This window comes from Danio rerio, chromosome 5 (assembly GCF_049306965.1).
Source record: "Danio rerio strain Tuebingen ecotype United States chromosome 5, GRCz12tu, whole genome shotgun sequence".
Taxonomy (NCBI): Eukaryota; Metazoa; Chordata; class Actinopteri; order Cypriniformes; family Danionidae; genus Danio; species Danio rerio.
The window spans coordinates 32,570,029-32,589,040 of NC_133180.1; the positions used below are offsets into that span (position 1 = coordinate 32,570,029).

A 19,012-nucleotide genomic window follows, 5' to 3' on the forward strand; every position below is an offset into this window, starting at 1 on the left:
TATAATAGTTAAAATACTGTGAAAATTTCCTAAATCCAATAAAAATTATTTTAATTTATTAGAAAAATAATTATGATTTCACAAAGGGGCTAATATTTTTGCCTTTATCTGTATGCTAATTTCATATATTGATGCTGAAACAATATATTGTGCAGCTTTAAACCTGAATCGTATTTATATGCCAAGACGTTCACTGATTATACACATTATAATTTACAGTCACCTGATTAATAATGGAAACAAATATCTCAAGACAAGAGGCTGAAAAGTGAAGTAGGGCAACTGAGCCATACATTACCTGAGAGAGGCCAGTACTTAAGCATACATTTACAGTAATAAGGTAAACATCCACTAACTCGGGTTTCGTCTCAACTGACCACCCTACCATTACACCGCCATCATTTTGTAAACTTAAAAAATGAGCCAATTTGAAACCAAACGGGCAAGGAGCCACGGGCCACGTTTTGGTGAGTGGGTAGTAGTTAGCAGAAAGGGATCCATCTAATCAAAGATCAGTAACGAGACTCCATCAATGTAATTTTGTGCAGAAGAAGTCAGGTAGGAGGGGAGGGAGTATAGGGTGCGAGCTCAGGTTTCCACAGCCTTGTGTTACACATGGTGGGGCAGCGGCCGCTAAGGAGAGGCGCTGAATGAGATCTTCTCTTGCTGCCCCTGCATGAATCATTCAGCATCTTGGAGCAGACCACGGGCTGAGTTTATTAGAGCCGCTTAAACTGAAATAATTTCCTGAGAACGCTAACAAGGTGAAAAAAAGATGTGCGATAGGGAAAAAGAGAGCAGAATTGATTAGAACCGAATGTGAAGTGGATCACATGTCTGAGTTTCCGTCATGTCAGGCCAAACTTCACTCTGAAAGCTCTTTGAATTGCTAAGGACTAATACTAGGAGAACAGGGAGTCATTTCTTCTGGGAAAAAAAGCAATGGATACTGAGGTAATTCATATGTAGTTGTACATTTTATTGTATTTGTTTGATGAAAAAGCAGATTATATGTGTATAAAATATGTAGAATTTTGGTTACTTATTAGTTTTGCTAAATATTTGACACATTTGGCTTCATATTTATTTGTGATTCATATAGACAGAAAAAAACAGATCACTGTACCTGATTGATTTTTGAATATGTAATAATAGCCTACATAAACTGAACCAAGTAAAAAAATTAAAATAATAATAATTTTAAAGTATGTGAATTGTATGCACAATTTTTCAGTTATAACTAATATAATTTCATTTGTATATTATTTAGAGCATAAGTACCTCTGTTTATCTTATATACATTTTAGAATTGCATGTGACTCTACAAAAAGTCATTTACATTTTTCCACAAAAATCTTAAAACTTGCATAGGGAAAACCAAATGTTAAAAATGAAAAAGAAATGGAAGAAAAACGTTGAAGAGGGAAAATTTGGACTTTGACATTTAATGTAAAATATTTGTCATGGCAGTAACAAAACTATGCTAGTGGCCTACAGTGAGCTCTAGCTCTTTATGAAGTCTTAAGCCATACTGTGAGCTGAGAACTGGGATCCTGTGACATACTGGAGTTTTGGGACAATAGAATGGCCTCTCAGATGATGGTCAGTCAGTCAGATAGACTTTCCTTCAAAATTAGCTGTAATGTCACTCGGAAATGTAACAGTGACACCAAAATGGAAATCTTAATTAAATGACCTTTTTGTTTTTTGATTCAGACCTGATCAGGTATGTAATTACAGCTGAAAAATATTGGTAAGCTCAACTTTACCCAATCTTAATAATAGATTATTTAATAATAAATAATGTTTTTGTATTATATTACAATGATGATACCTAATAGACTTTTGATCAAATACATTCAGTGCCTGTTTATAAAGTGATTCAACAGATTTTAAAACGGTTTTATAGCATGTGACCAACTAGTAAGACAATGTGTAATATGAGAAAAAATCATGGAGTGCCTAAAAAGTTTTGCTGCTTCATTAGTCAAGTAAGGTCGTATATGCCTGAAGTTGGCCAGATTAAATTGAACAATTTTAATAACCTTCTTGGCATGCTTTTGGAATGTTAATTGAGAATCTAAAATTAGACCTAAATATTTAAAAACAGAGACAACCCTGTCTTATAATACAAACTTTATAAAAAACTTATAATAAAATTACAAAATTAAATATGGATTGGAATGAGTCTAAAACAACCAACCACCATTTTACAAATCCACGCCAATGAAGGAGGCCAAGACCAGAATAAGGACAATTTTTCTGTCTTTAAAATAGCAAAAGTGGATTGGGACATGCCAGATGTACATCTGCACTGTGTGCCTTAGACTATGTGCTTAGATTGTTAAAATAGAGTCTTTAGACTGCTGAATATCTACCTATTTTGTTGGTCCCCTTTATAATCTACTGAATACAAGTCACTATGTATAGCTTTGCAAGTATTACATTTTATTCCCATAAACATAACCTAAATGTTTACAAATATTCTAATGAGAGTTAGTTGATATTTAGTTGAAGAGTTGCATATAGTCACCAAAAGGTCTAAAGGGAACCATTATAATGGGAAAATTATCAATATTTAAATATTCAGATTGTACAATCTACTAATGTTAAAGTAAAAAAAAGTCTTTCAAATGGAGATCTGAATCGAGAATGAAGAGTTTCCAACCGTGAGTTTAAATCTAAGATCATGATGGTCTTTTAAATAGATGCACTACATGACAAGCTGTGTGTAATGAGAGAGGAACGCTGACAGACTGCCGGAGGCTTGGCTTCTCATCTTGGCTCTAGTCTGAGTGCTCTTTGCCAGCTGATAGACAGGACTCGTGTGTGATGCCAGCTTTGTCTTTTAAAACATTTCCTGGTCTCTTCACTTTCACTTTTGAGGTGTACAGTTAATTTATTGGGTTGACAGTGATAGTTCATCCAAAAAAGGAAATGTACAGTTAGTTTACTCACCCTCAGGTCACTGAAGATTTAGATGACTTTTAAAAGAAGATTTAGAAGAGGATTTTCAGCTGAATTCATGGTTCTTGGTGATTCATATGTCAATAGTCATCTATTTTTGAGATAAACACATACAAACAAATCCAAAACTACCCCTCTAAGTAATGTAGTCAAGAACTGCTGAAAGAATCACAAGTTGACAGTTTCCAGAATGAAAACGGATGTAATTCATTGTGTGTGTCTTGTGGTTTAAGATGTTTTCAGGTAGTGATTTGTGTGTGTGTGTGAGGGAGAGAGAATGTGTGTGTTCCACCTGAGGTAAATCAAGCATCAGTAGCATCAGACAGGAATAGTTCATTTATTGGGAGTTTGTGTATGTCCGTGACTGACCTTGGCCCAAAATCCATCCCATGATGGGAACAGAGAGAAACTGTGTAATCTGGGTCAGAAATAGTTTTGCCCTCAAGTTTAACGGAACCAAGATAGGACAAACCTGCGCTGTTCAGGATGCAAGGCAATAAATCCATAACGATTTCTGTTTCAGACAGATGTTTCTTGACATACACGCAGACCCCCGCTTCCTTAGCAAACTTTTTATTAATGACTTCCCATGGTGGAAGTGGTGAGTGTGATATGACATTGTTTCCTGTCATACTTGAAATAATCGCAGATGCTCGTTACAAAACCGGTTAAGATCACACACACAGTTCCCACATCACTACACAGAGACTAAACATTCACTGCACTGAAGGTAAGGGCTGCTACTGGACTTTTCTTTACTCACTTTTTATTATTAAATACATTTATTAGATAAATAATGAAGATAGATCTGTAATACAAGGAAACCAAACAAGTAGTTTGTTTCTGTAAAATATCATGCAGGTGTAGTTTTAAATTAGTCTTTAAGTATATCCCAAACCATAATACGAACTGTGTAAATGTGGTAAAATAATAGTAATGCTAAGGATGTTTATGCAGTAATTCACAATTAGAAACTGCATTAAAAGTACTCTGCAGTTACATTAAAAGTTATTTCCATGTTGAAACATTTCACAAATTTGTATGTTGCTCATAAATCTAATAAATAACTCATTGTGTTATAAAAGTCATAGAGCTAACCTAATAAAGCCTGTAAAATAATGATCTTTTTTTTATAGTTTCCTGTTCCAAAAATCATATATTTGATCATTTTAGAGTGCACCTTTCACCACAAAAAAGGTAGATAAAACTTAAATTAGTTTCATATGAGCCTAATTGAAAGTAAATTTACCTTACCTTACTTAAAATGTTTTTTTCCTTTGGAAAAAAAGTGAAAACAAAATTATTTTACTACACTGGCAGATAATTTTGCTTGTTTTAAGACGAAAAAGAAACTTAATTTTAACTTAATTCTTATTTAATAAGTTTGTGGTTCGTTCCACTGTGCCCAACCCCTGATAAATAAGGGACTAAGCTGAAGGAAAATGAATGAATGAACTCTTTTGAAGTTGAAAACAAAAATTTTTTTTTGCTTAATCTAAGAATTTTTATATATTTGGACTAAAAATGAGACAAATCAATGTAAAAAAGCTACCCAGAAAACTGTCAAATAGTGCTATTCAAAAATTTTTTTGTAAAACTGTAATCATATCACAATATTCATAACAAAAAAAGTAAAATATTGCAATATCAGATGAAAATCCTGCTGGCCTAACAGAAATCCTCAGCCACCTGTGGACAATGGCCAACAGGGTGGACTCTGCAAAATATACAAAAAGACATACCATTTATATATATATATAGGGTCTTTTTAGAGGACATACTGTACAATTTTATCAACACACAAAAATAATATCCTGTTTGTCAGAAAACCAGGATGGACCCTGCTATGCTCAGCATTGATTGATGAACTGTACAGAAAGCCATTTTAGATTAGATAAGTAAGACTGGGCTCTGATGCTATATTGTTGACAGGATTAGTTCAAGTCCACACCCGAACTGATATGTTACTTAATGTTGGGATAATATAATAAAGCTGGAGTAAATAAAAGTAGGTTATGCTTGTTATTAAGATTTATTTTGCAATAATTGCCATTCAAAGAATGATCTGTTCAGTATTTATTCAATAGTATGGAGTTTAATCTTCTGCCAACATAAAAACTAAGACATAATGCCATTTTTAATAATAGCTGACCCACACCTGTTGTGTTATTTTTGGTGTCTGTGATTAACAGAGTTTAGAGGAGCGCTGTCAGCGGATCCTGCAGGAGATGGAGGGCTCTCTGACGGCCCGGGACCGGGTGGGGATTCAGGACTTTGTCCTTCTAGACGCCTACACCAGTGAAACGGCATTCATGGACAACCTCAAAAAACGGTTCAATGAGAACCTCATATATGTGAGTCCTCCTCTCTCTCCAGTAGGTGCAATAGATCATGATAAAGGCCGGCAATGCAATATCCAGTATCACGGTTACTCTCATTATTGAGATGGGGGAGAGAATAATGTGGACTCTCATGCTGAACACAGGTCACTGCACACAAGAAGTCTATTAAAGGAAAATGCTCTCTGTACATCTCATTTGGCTTTTTGCAGGCAATGGAAACTCACTTTGCTGATGATTCAGCATGATGAATTTGTTTAAAGGCACCTTGAAAAACCTCACATACGAAACTGATGAGGAGTCATATTTACTTATTGTTCATCTTTAACCAATTAAAGTTCACATATGCTGGCAGATCCTTTCATGAGAAAAAGTTAAAATCATATACATCATATTTACTACATATTCATAAACTTCATAACTACTTAGGCAAAAGACTGGCTTTTTACTTCTGGGAAAACTTTATTTTGATGGTCCATTTGAGTATTAGCAGACTGTCTGCTTAATATCTGCTGATACTGCTTCTTCAGCAGACATTTAACTGACTATAAGAAACTTTGCAAGTACATGTCAACTTACACTTACCCCAACCTAACAGTCTACTTATAATCTAATGAGAATTAGTTGGCATGTACATGCACTGTAACTAAATTCAACAAACAGAGCATCAAAATCGAGTGTGACCTAACTTTTTCTTAAATGTGCTTGTTTTTCTCTTTTCTGTTAGACCTACATTGGGACCCTTCTGGTGTCAGTTAATCCATATAAAGAGTTGGGTATCTACACCAAGAAACAAATGGACATTTACATGGGAGTCAACTTTTTTGAGCTGCCGCCTCATATGTAAGTTTTCATATAATCAAAGGAAAGACATATAACTGTTATAAATAAAAAATGTGTAATAATAGTACCATATGACGAAAATCTAAAGACTTTTTAAATTTCTTCTAAATTTGTTCATATTTTTGACAAATTAAATACGATTATTTTGTACACGTTTATTTCAGAGTACATCATGCTGTGTGTGTGTTTGAGAGAGAGCAGGAAGTAACACCAGCTGTTAAAAATCAGACCAGAGCTCATTAATATTCACGACCTTTCCAAATATGGTCAATATGGAATTTCATTCTAGGGGTAATTTTTGGGCTTTTAGCATATAAATCCATTTTTGGGAAATCTTGTAAGTTGCCTAATGCTGCGTTCACACCAGACGTGGATGAAGCATCAAGCGCAAGTGATTTACATATTAAGTCAATGCAAAGATGCGAATAAACATCCTACGATGCAATTCGTGCAAATGAGACAATTCATACGGGTTGAGCGTTCACAGCGTGACATTCTCACAGCGGTAACCAATCATTAGCTTGCTCTTGTAGAGAAGAGATTTTGACGTAGTGCTTGTTATTGGTGTCCTGAGGGGAAATCCTATTGCCGCCAGAGGACAACTGGCTTGCTTGGTTTGGGACTAGTGGAGCTGCTTGATGGATTTGCTTTTCAGTGTTTGGATGTTCAGCAGTGACAATTAAACCACACTGAACTGAACTTAAACTCTGAACTTAAACTTAACTGACACAGTTTCAATTTACTATAACCTTCTATGTGAAGCTGCTTTGACACAATCTACTTTTTAAAAGCAAGAGAGAAATAAAGATTTGAATAAAGAATTGAATTGAATTGAATTGAAGTGAATTGAACAGTTCATCAAACTGGGCTCGACTTAGTCTTAAGCACCGCTGAAAGCCTCCGTCATCCAGTCTCACAGAGCTGGGTACACTTCTGAAAGTATCTCGTGGGCAGAATGAATCTATGCACATAAAGCACAGCTACTATCTCAATAACATCCATGTTAGCCATTTAGCAACAAAGCTAGAGTCACCAGGCAGACAGAAGCCCTGCCCATGATTCAGATCTGCATCTATTGTGAAGTGAATTTGATGTTTGAATTAAGTGAATTTGACACGCAAATTAACTCAAAATGTTCACGGGTCTATTTACGCATGAATAGCATGATTTATTTGCGCATTCTGGTGTGAACACACCATTGGATCAAAAGAAAATCGGCACACTGCCACTTTAGCTCTCAAAAAGTCTTAAATGTTACAATAAAGACTTTTTGAGAGCTAAAGTAGCAGTGTGCCGATTTTCTTTTAAACTTTTGATACAAATGTTTGTTTTTGATCGAGCACCTGCGTTCGAGATTTTCTAGATGGGCTCACATTTTCTGTTTTTTGCTAACACACCATTAGACACATACCTACTATGTAGGAATTGGAAAACTATTTACTTATTGAATATATGCACTTTATGTCAACTTTAAATTGTGCTAAATAAAACTGTAAAGGTATTTATAATGTACAAAAGATTTCTATTTTTTTACAGATTTATTTTTGGTCTTTATTAGATAGGACATAATGAGACAGTAAGCGAAGTTGGAGAGAGAAAGGAGGATAGGGTTGGGAAATGTCCTCGAACCGGGATTCAAAATGCTCTGATGTGCTATTGCACTAAATGTCGGTGTGCTTACCACTAGGTTATTGCGCCTACCAAAGAAATCTATTTTAAATATTTTTATTCTTTTGATGTTTTTATTCATAACATTTTCTAACTAATAAAATATTAGTAAAATATTAAATATTGTTTTCAATTCTCATAATAACTTTAATGGAGCTTTATGGTTTTTACAATTAAATAAAAGTTTGATGAACAGGAAAAATGTATCAATTTTCTTTAAATTCTTGCATAAATGTATTATTTTTCATTGTATTATTAATTTTTTAATAAAACTGTTTTGTATAAATGTAGAAAAATTTTTTTGGCTATATTCAATTGAAATGAAAAGAAATAAATACTGAAAAATCATACTCAAGTAAAAGTACCATTACTTGCCCAAAATTGTGTTGCAAGTAGATTAAAATGATCTGTTAGAAAAATTACTTAAAGTATGAATAAATAGCCCTTTTCAAAGTATTCAGGAGTTGTGAGTTTTATGCAGGGAAAGGTTAATGCATTTACATGTAATTTGTGGATGTGTGTGTAAACGTAACATTCTGTAGTTCATTTTGTTATTGTTTAAGGCCATTTCGGTCATCATACAATAAACATCTGTTATCTTCTCATCAGTGACATTCAGACAGTCTTTGGGTCATTGCATGTAAAGTATATTCTTGGTCACTTTTAATGCTTCCAATCAGATTGCTGCATGTCTTGAGGTAGTTCATTATGATGCGATTTTTACATTCTATCTGCGATTTGATTGGACAGGAATCACAGGACTGATTTTTCTAATCCCCATAGACAAGAATAAAATAGTGACTACAGGTTGAAGGAAATTAGTGGAGTAAAAGTACTGATACTGCTCTAAAAATGTACCTAAGGGAAAATAAAAGTATACATTTTAAAACTACTTAGTAAATTACAATTTCTGAGGAAAAACTACTCTATAACAGTAGTTTGAGTATTTGTAATTACTTTATATCACTGACTGTATAGCAGGGCTTAAATGAATATTGACAGATTTTAACAGTGTTTTCAGATGTGATGTTTATTTAATGCTACTTTTTTTTTTTTTTTTACTTGTCAGCTTTGCACTTGCTGACAATGTTTATCGGACAATGATCAGTGAAACCAGCAACCACTTCATCCTCATCTCTGGTGAAAGTGGTGCAGGCAAGACGGAGGCCTCTAAGAAGGTCCTGCAGTTTTATGCTGTGAGCTGCCCGAGCACCAGACTCCTGGACAACGTCAGAGATCGCCTCCTTCTCTCCAACCCCGTCCTGGAGGTCAGAATTTTGTCTGTTGGTATATTCTCAATCCACATGCTCAATGTATGAAGTATGAAGCATAAGAACACTCTATCTACAGGCCTTTGGAAATGCCAAAACCCTGAAAAATGACAACTCGAGTCGATTTGGAAAGTATATGGACATACAATTCGACCACCAGGTAGAAGTCAGATTCTCAAATATTGTAGAATAGGAGAAAGCGTTCATTAACTGTGAATTTTTTTTTTTAATTTTCTTTCAGGGAGCAGCAGTTGGAGGCCACATCTTAAGTTATTTATTGGAGAAGTCAAGGGTTGTTCACCAAAATCATGGAGAAAGGAACTTCCATATTTTCTATCAGTTAGTTGAAGGAGGAGAGGATGAGCTTCTTCGCTGGCTTGGTTTGGAGCGAAACTGTCAGAGCTACCGCTATCTTATTCAGGTAAGGAACGCAGATATAATAATGTGTTTGGAAATTAAAGAAGAATGAGGGATATACAAGCAGAGCCATAACCAAAATACATTGATTCTATTGTTTTTGACAGGGAGAATGTGCCAAAGTGAGCTCCATTAATGACAAGAGTGACTGGAAAACTGTACAGAAAGCACTTACTATCATTGAGTTTAGTGAAAAAGACATTGAGGTAAGATGATCTTTGTTATTCACATTTGAGTCTTTGTATTAAGCTGTTATGAGTAGGGCGGGATGTCATTCCTACAAGCAAATGTGCGTTTCATGTCGAATATGAAAGTGAAGGATGCTAAAATATTACAGAGTGCTGTTTATCCGTTTGGAAAATTGACCAGAATTACTATCTGATAATTTTTTCATATTTTAATCTTAAAATATTTTGTATTAGGCCTGTTGTTTTGTCCATTTCAGCACTGACACCTCTAAAGAAGATCAACATTAATCTGCTTTATGATCTGACTGCAGTCCCGGTGTTATGCCGAGAAATGCACCCCTTCATAGACTTTCATTCTTTGTCTATATTCAAAAAACAAGTCAATAGCCATAATTGATTCAAACGTAAGCTAATATGATGGATCATGCATAAACAAGAAGTAAAATGTGATATAAAACTAGGTGTACAAATAAATGAAAATAAAAAATATTGACTGTAGTATAAACTGATGTAATGAGCCTGTTTCTAAATTTAGGCATTTTGATGGGTTTTGAACAAACGAAGAACATACAATTGTTGTAGTTTTTAACTAAACCACACATTAAACATTCATTCATTCATTTTCTTTTCGGCTTAGTCCCTTTATTAATCTGGGATTGCTACAGCGGAATGAACCGCCAACATATCCTTCATATGTTTTACGCAGCGGAGGCCCTTCCGGCCGCAACCCATCGCTGGGTAACATCCATAAACACTCATTCACACATTAAACAATTCACTTTAATTAATCTAATCAGTATTGCATTTAAATTAAATCTACCTAATATCTTCTATAAGGTAAGGAAGATAGTCACCTTAGTCTGAGTTAGTTGTCATAACTCGATTATTATTATATTTTTTTTATCAATTTCATTTAATATATGCACATTTCAGAGGGGCTACATTTTACAACAGGGGTGCGTTTCTTGGCACAACACCGGTTCATCAGTTATTTCTGTCTATAATTTAAACCTATAAAGCATAATTCTAAAAAAAAAACCTTAGCATTGAACCCTGGAAATCATTGGTTAATATTTTGTTTTTGTTCCAGCATCTGTTTGCGATCATTGCCAGTGTTCTTCATCTTGGCAATGTTCACTTTGAGGCCACTTTTCAGGGTTATGCCAGACTGAACAGCAGTGGGGAAATACACTGGCTGTCTAAAGTATGTTTGACTGTCGCTTATATTAAGATTTGGAATAGCTATGCACTACAAGTTTGATCGTTTACGCTGTAATGCCAGTGTTGGCCTCTTGCTTTGTCTTTTTTCCCTCAGTTATTAGGCATCCCCTCAGACATGTTGCAGGAGGGTTTAACTCACAGGAAGATTGAAGCCAAAGCTGAAGAGGTGAGGCAGGATTCTGAACAGAGGCTTAGTAGCGTTGTCTATATGTACAAGTACTTATAGTTACTTTAATTTAGTCAATGTGATTAAATGCTAGCCTATTTACATTGCATGTGCTTGTTAGTGATATTTATTTCATTCACTGCAATCCAGTTAAGTAGTTTAATGTATTGTGTATGACACGTTGCATAGCTGCTTAACATTTGTAGTTTCACGTAAACATAAAAAATGTTTTGAATTTACCTGAAAAGGTGTGGTGTAAATGTACCCTTGTTTAAATTTATATAGTTTGTTGACAAAAAGCTGAAAGAAATTAAGTTTAAGTATGATACATATTAGTTTAGTTGACATTTGTTGTATTTCAAGTAACAAAAAATAGCTTAATTTGGGGTTTTAGTTGAGTATAAAAACCCTGTTATGATTATTAACATTACTGTATTTCAGAAATGCATGATTATGTGGTATTTTTTATTTTCAGGTTTTAAGCCCTTTCACTGCTGAACATGCAAAGTATGCCCGGGACGCACTAGCCAAAGCCATCTACGGCCGCACATTCTCATGGCTTGTAAATAAGATAAACGAATCCTTGGCAAATAAGGTAGGCTTGGTTTACATACTCAGTTTTTTTACTGTAGTTTATTTAAATGTGTGAATTAGTCAATGAGTTATAAGTTTATTAATCTATTACCAATGCAGGATTCAACCAGAAAGACAGTGATAGGACTGCTGGACATTTATGGATTTGAAGTGTTTGATGTGAACAGGTAAACCTTAAACACTGTAACCGTACACATTCACCACATGCATTTATTGTAATGGTTTCCTTCAAAAATACTCTTGAAAGGGGTTAATATGTCAACAAAATTAATTAATAACCTTTTCATCAGTACAGTGTCAGAACAAGCCCTCTAGACACAAAGAAATGGGCCAACTCTAATGTTAAAAAACACTATGCTGATGACCTTATTGCTGTTTCATGTTAATAAATTGTCGGAATGTGAATTAAATATTTGTAAAGTACTAAATAGACATTTTGATTTATGTTTAGTCTTGTCAAATGACTAGTCATGATGAATCACATCCAACGCTAAAGCACATGTATTTAAATAATATGTGTGCACACCTTTTTACAGTATATGCAAAACAATAATATATATATGATATTATATTTGTGCCTATGCATTAGATTAGTCAGTACTGAAGCCAAATCCGGAGCTAATCTGACAAAATATCTTAAGACAATGGTCCCAAATGTATATAACATATGTATATGTTAAATAAAAATCAAGAGAAACAAAAAAATATATAAACATCTGTTGAAATTTTGTAAGTTGTATTTGTTTTGCAATAGTTTGCATGTTTAAATTAATTATTTTTCTATTTCTGAAGATATTCAGTAACTAAAATATTATTTGAATAAATATATCTGTGTGGGTGTGTGTGTGTGTGTGTGCGTGTGTGTGTGTATATATATATATATATATATATATATATATATATATATATATATATATATATATATATATATATATATATTCTATTAAAATCAACACACCTACTGTAATTTTACATTAATTCCAATATATATATATATATATATATATATATATGTATATATATGTATATATATATATATATATATATATATATATATATATATATATATATATATATATATATATATATATATATATATATGTATATGTGTGTAATAAATATACACAATACACACTCATATATTATGTAAATTTTATGTAGAATGTGATTCATTGTGTTACACTAATGGTTATCATGTGTATGAATACCTTGTTTACACCTCAGTTTTGAACAGTTCTGCATAAACTTCTGCAATGAAAAGCTTCAGCAACTTTTCATCCAGCTCACTCTCAAATCAGAGCAGGAGGAGTACGAGATGGAGGGAATCGAGGTGAAGTACATGCAACATTTATTTGAAACCAATATTCCTTAATCTTCGGACAGTGATAGTTTGTGCCATAAATCGGCTTGACCATGTGTGCTATCTTCTTGTTGACATATGTCAGTGGGAACCCGTGCCATATTTCAACAATAAGATCATCTGTGACCTGGTGGAGGAAAAACACAGAGGCATCATATCAGTACTGGTGAGTGAAACGGATTCAAGCTGAAACACAATAAAGGGATAGTTGACCCAAAAATGAAACTTTCCTCATCGTTTACTCATTACTCATGTGGTTCAAAATGTTGAACACAAAACAAGATATTCTGAACAATGTTAGAAACCTGCAGCCATTGACAACCATATTAGAAATAAACATATAGGGTAGACAATGGCTGCTGCTTTCCAACATTCTTCAGTACAGCTTTGTGTTTAATAGAAGAACGAATCTCTAACTGCTTTGGAACAAGTGGAGGGTGAGTAAATGACCGAATCTATACTTTATTGGGTGAACTATCCCTTTAAAGCTTTATTAAAGACAAATGGTCACATCTGCCATATAATGTGTCTCACAAATAAAGGATGAAGAATGTCTGCGTCCTGGAGAAGCCACAGATTTTACATTCCTGGAGAAGCTAGAGGGAAAGATGAGTGGCCATCCTCATTTTGTCACGTGGGTAAACCTTTGAAATCCCACTTAATGTTCACTTTAATGGTAGTCTTAAATCAGGCATGTTCAAACTCGGTCCTGGAGGGCTGGTATCCTGCAAAGTTTAATTCCAACCCCAATCAGACAAACCTAGGCTAGCTAATCAAGCTCTTACTAGGCCAGGGGTGGCCAACCCTGTTCCTGGAGAGCCTCCTTCCTGCAGATTTCAGTTGCAACCCATATCAAACACATCTGCCTATAATTATCACGTAGTGTTCAGGTCCTAATTAATTGGTTCAGGTGTGTTTGATATGGGTTGCAACTGAAATCTGCAGGAAGGTGGCTCTCCAGGAACAGGGTTGGCCACCCTTGTACTAGGATTTCTAGAAACATCCTTGCAGTTGTGTTAAGGCAAGTTGGAGTTAAAACCACAGGACACTGGCCCTCCAGGAGTTTGGACACCCCTGTCTTAAATGCAATAACGCAATGTCAATTTGGTAACTTACTGTTTTTCGCTTTCTGTATAGTAGGAAAGTATGTGATTTCAGTTGCCACCAAGGTCTCTAGGATAACTAAAAACTTCATGGAGCAGGATTTAATCTGTTAAATTAAATATAATCAATTTATTTATTAGAGTCACAGGCTTTAGTCAAAACATTGTTGCATTTTGGGAAATGTGCATCTGTTTGCATCTAGAACAAGTGCCATATAGGCTATATTACATGTTTTAGTCTGCCTAATTGGTAATGTAATGATACAACTATTTTTATGAAAATATTGGAGAATTTATTTTATTAGATGGATACAGATAGTTTTTAAAAACATATTTATTTTTAATCAAAAGCTTATTTGAAGAACTTACATAGAGTAGTTGAATACAAATTTGTTCACTTCTTTTAAGAAGATTTAAAAAATATATAAATTATATATGTTAGTATTAATGTTATATATTATATATTGTTAGAATAAAATATATATGTTAGTATTTACTTCATTGAATTGACTGCTTTTCTAACAAGGTAATGGTTTGATCACAGCAAGAGCTTAAACTGTGGTAATCTAACATTCTCCAAATCTCAGGCACAAATTGGCTGACCAGAAAACACGCAAGACCCTGGAACGAGGAGACTTCAGACTTCTACACTATGCTGGAGAGGTTACTTACTCGGTTGTTGGTAAGTCAACACGCTTTGTGTCAGCTTTTTTAATTTAATAAATTTGTATTTTTGGAGCTTTGGTGTTGCCGCCTTTGATGAATATTTCATTTGCACCTGCGTTTTTTGGCTGAGCACTAAGTTAAGAGGGATTCTTTTGTACAGTTTTTCAAGTCTTTCGTTGCAACCAGTTTTAAGACTAACAAGTCTTTTTCCTTAACTTGACCTGTTTGATTTCCATATGTCAGGATTTCTGGACAAAAATAATGATCTTCTGTACAGAAACATTAAAGAGGTAAGAGATTCCTCCTCTGCATGCATTTACTGTTTGCTTCTCGTCTCTTTGAAATGTTAAAGTTGTTTGTTATTTTGTTAAGGTCATGCGACAGTCTAAGAACAGCATTATCCAGCATTGCTTCCACACTATTGAGCCTGATGGCAAGAAAAGACCCGAGACGGTACAGTAAAATGATATGTGACAAGTGAATGCATTTTTAATGATGATTTTCTGGATATAAAAAAAGAATTGTTTAACTGCAGATTTAGTAAAGCTTATTAATAGTGCACCATTTTAATATACTTCTATCAAATAGATATTGTTGACCGCTGTAAGAAAAAAAATCATGCAAAGTTTATTGCAGCATAGTAGTCACTAAGTGCATGGCAGCACCTTGGGCTCAGCAGATTTGCATAGAATCTTTAACATCCTAAGCTCAAACCTTTCTTACAGTTTTAGTTTAGACCTGAAGTGTGCATGATATCAAAATCTACAATGTTTGTTTTACTGGTGCACATTGTTAGTCTTAAGATGAAAAATTAATCTTTGCAAGTTAATCCACCGAAAAACTCCATATGCTTCTGCTTTGGAATGACAGTTCTTGTCTGATGATGTCAGATTGATGACCTGGGTAAAATATGCTTAGCCACAACCCTCCATTGCTAACTGTCAATTTGCTGCAGGTGAAATATAAAAAGAGGAGGACACATAAACTCCACCAACACTCAGTATAGAGACACATGCAGGCCATGCCCACACAAAGGGGAGGGTGGGGAAATGATGGGGGCATTCTAACCCTTCCCATTGACTTTCTATTGAGCAAAACTGCCTTTTTGTCCTTTCTGAAAAACAGAACAATATCTTAAAGCTGCAATGTGACAAGGTGTAATGTAAACAAGCTACAAAACCAAGGGCTAATTTAATAAGCCATTCACCTCTAAAAAAAAGTAGGACTTTTTAAGGACTCAAAGTTAGAGTGCTGCTTGTCATATTACAGAAATGATGATATGCTCGCTGCAGAGAAATGAAATTGGCGACAGGAAACAATCATTATTTTTAACGTTGCATGAGACAAAGATATATATATATATATATATATATATATATATATATATATATATATATATATATATAGAGAGAGAGAGAGAGAGAGAGAGAGAGAGAGAGAGAGAGAGAGAGAGAGAGAGAGAGAGAGAGAGAGAGAGAGAGAGAGAGAGAGAGAGAGAGAGAGAGAGAGAGAGAGAGAGAGAAACTAATTGCAACTAACTACAAAAATAATTGTTAGTTTTCTGTAATTTGTGATTCATGTTTACGTATGTATGCTTTTGAATTGCATTATGGGTCCTTAATCTCTCCCCAAAATCTTTTGATGTTGAAAAGTTAGAAAACTTGACTTTTATTGGCATTTTAATAGTATAAAGGGATATGTTGTCTGTATTGGTGTAGTAAATTACTGTACAAAAAATTAGTAGTAGGCTGACAGTAGTTAGTAGTTAGTTCTCTAGATGGTATTTTTTTAAACAATATCTTCTCAACAATATCTTCTCTCAAACTACTAAAATGTCAACAAAAGCACTTTATTAAACTGTAGAGTTGAACGTCGACAGAGCAGAGATCAAACTCCCATAATGCAATTTACAAAAGTAAATAAACCGAAAACACCATGTGAATCACAAAATAAAGCTCTTTTGCTTTGGGTTGATGCAGTCATTTTACTTAAATCATCCAGTAAAGCTGAATCACACATTAAGGCAGGTCAATTCATACACCATGTTTTTTGCGAAACAGGTAGCCACCCAGTTTAAGAACAGCCTTGCCGGCCTGACCGAAATCCTGATGACGAAGGAGCCATGGTATGTGCGGTGCTTGAAACCCAACCACTGCAAACAGCCAGGTGAGCCTTTCACTTCACACTTCTGCTTAGTGGTTTTGTCTGCTGAATGTTTTACAAGAAGGTGCTGGTGACCTGTCTCTCTCTCACCCGACCTCAGATCGCTTTGATGATGTCATGGTGAGACATCAAGTCAAGTATCTGGGGTTAATGGAGCACCTGAGAGTCAGACGGGCCGGGTTTGCTTATAGGAGAAGATATGAAGTCTTCCTCAAGAGGTGCGTTCGCAGTGTGTATGTGTTTTCAACAGCACGTTGTCAATAATGTTACTCAGCTTTATGAATTTTGCTAACAGATTTAATTGAAAGACACAACTTTATTTTTATTTGGCACCTTTAAAAGTAGCATCTCAAGGGATTTTAATGACCTAAAATGTGCAGCAGTAAAAGACACAAGCATAAATGTAAAAAATGTCAAAATAAAAAGTAAAACAAAAAGACACATAAAATAATAATAATAGATCTAAAAATCATGTAAAAGTCAAATAAAATCAAATAACTAATCATATCTGTTTGATGCTAAATAGGACATCCCAGAATCAGACACACATTTTTCAATATTTAATAGTATCTCTTAATCATAATTTAATAAATGATAAAGTTTTTATAAAAAATGTAAATTAAAAAATTAAATTACCAAGTCCATTAGGTCTTAAACTAAATTGAAATAGGTTTTTATATTGTTTTAAATGACTCTCTTATAGTTTGTTAACTTTTTTCTTGACGTGAAAAGGGCCAAGCAAGCTGACATAGCATTTCAAGTGCCTAATTATGCTTTTTCAGAGATTATGTTATTTAATATAGGGGAGAGCGTGGATAAAAGTAGTGTTGATTAAAGTAACAAAAAGATTTTCTCAGAGCCCTTACAACAGTTTTCACTTTGCAGTCTATACCAGCACGTTCTGCATGCATGGAGCTGCCAAATATCATCTGATTTCATCACTGTGTCGTGCGGTTAGATCAGGATTTCAGTTTTTAAATGCAGAAAGTAAATGATGGTACCCTTTTCCTTTTTTTACAAGTTGTGCTTCTGTTTTCATGTGTCACAGTAATGATCAATCTACAGGTTATTTAAGTGCAATAACATATCTTTAAGTGTGCAATGTCTGTGTTTTTCTGTTTAAAGCAAATCAGGTTTAAGTGTCAAGAGTTCCTGTGGGGATGACAGGAACACTTATTTATGTCCCACTGCTAATAGTCATAACTTATTTTCACTTACACATTAGAGTTTGCAGTAATTCAATTTAGATGTTTTATATAAATGAATACACATTGCCAAGAAAAAAATATTCTAAATGATTAAATTTAAAAGCCATGTCAATAAAGGCTTTATAATATATTTTATATATTTTTGAGTGCCTTGGAATGATTTTTGCTGTTTATTTTGATGAATCCCCTACCCAAAGAGCACCGACACATCATTTAAGTTACCACTGAGCACTTTTTGTTTGATTTTAGATTAAATTTTGTATTGTTTTGTTGAGTTTTTTTTTTTTTTGATGAAAAAATAAATATAGGGGAGAGCGTGGGTAAGTAGCATTGAATTAAAGTAACAAAGCGATTTTTCTCAGAGCTCTTACATTAGTTGCTTTTGTAAACATTGGCCAGTGCATCTCAATCACTCAGCGCCCTCTTAAAAAATATGATATGAGCTAAAATAGGAAATGAAATTTAAAATAAAAATGTGATTTAAAATTTATTACAAATATAAAGGACAAAATATGTTTGCAGTTAACATATTAACAAGATCATAGTGCGGTTTATTTTAAAAACAAGATTGATCCAGTAAATCTAGCACATATTGTTGTGTTACTTTTGTCTCTACTGACGGGGTTAGTATGTTTGAAGTGTTTATTTTGTATAAAGTGAAATTATTTTGTAATTTTTTTACATTTGTACAAAATACCACCGGATATTGATAGACCACACTTATGAGTTAGGAACCACTGCACAAATGTATATTTCTGTCTAAAACATCATCTTAAAAAATATTTTTTTATGAAAAATGGTACTTTTGTCTCCACTCTCCACTACATGTTTTAAATTT

At 34.0% G+C, this 19,012-nt stretch overlaps 1 protein-coding gene across 5 annotated transcripts in view; it reads left to right on the plus strand.

The window, feature by feature from the left end:
• The window catches only part of myo1hb (myosin IHb), a 55,141-nt gene that overhangs the window by 27,423 nt on the left and 8,706 nt on the right, over positions 1-19,012 (plus strand). For 3 of the 5 annotated variants that reach the window (XM_073952275.1, XM_068221451.2, XM_073952278.1), the window contains exons 2-19: positions 5,160-5,321; positions 6,034-6,149; positions 8,887-9,085; positions 9,168-9,248; positions 9,330-9,509; positions 9,613-9,711; positions 10,784-10,897; positions 11,009-11,080; positions 11,556-11,675; positions 11,774-11,841; positions 12,899-13,004; positions 13,120-13,200; positions 13,577-13,668; positions 14,725-14,819; positions 15,047-15,093; positions 15,176-15,256; positions 16,864-16,969; positions 17,067-17,184. In XM_073952275.1, the coding sequence (XP_073808376.1) occupies positions 5,160-5,321; positions 6,034-6,149; positions 8,887-9,085; positions 9,168-9,248; positions 9,330-9,509; positions 9,613-9,711; positions 10,784-10,897; positions 11,009-11,080; positions 11,556-11,675; positions 11,774-11,841; positions 12,899-13,004; positions 13,120-13,200; positions 13,577-13,668; positions 14,725-14,819; positions 15,047-15,093; positions 15,176-15,256; positions 16,864-16,969; positions 17,067-17,184 (1,937 nt within the window). Of the gene's footprint in view, positions 1-544; positions 955-3,603; positions 3,698-5,159; positions 5,322-6,033; positions 6,150-8,886; positions 9,086-9,167; positions 9,249-9,329; positions 9,510-9,612; positions 9,712-10,783; positions 10,898-11,008; positions 11,081-11,555; positions 11,676-11,773; positions 11,842-12,898; positions 13,005-13,119; positions 13,201-13,576; positions 13,669-14,724; positions 14,820-15,046; positions 15,094-15,175; positions 15,257-16,863; positions 16,970-17,066; positions 17,185-19,012 lie in introns of those variants that run through there. The other 2 variants (XM_073952277.1, XM_009301590.5) reach the window with 2 other exon arrangements.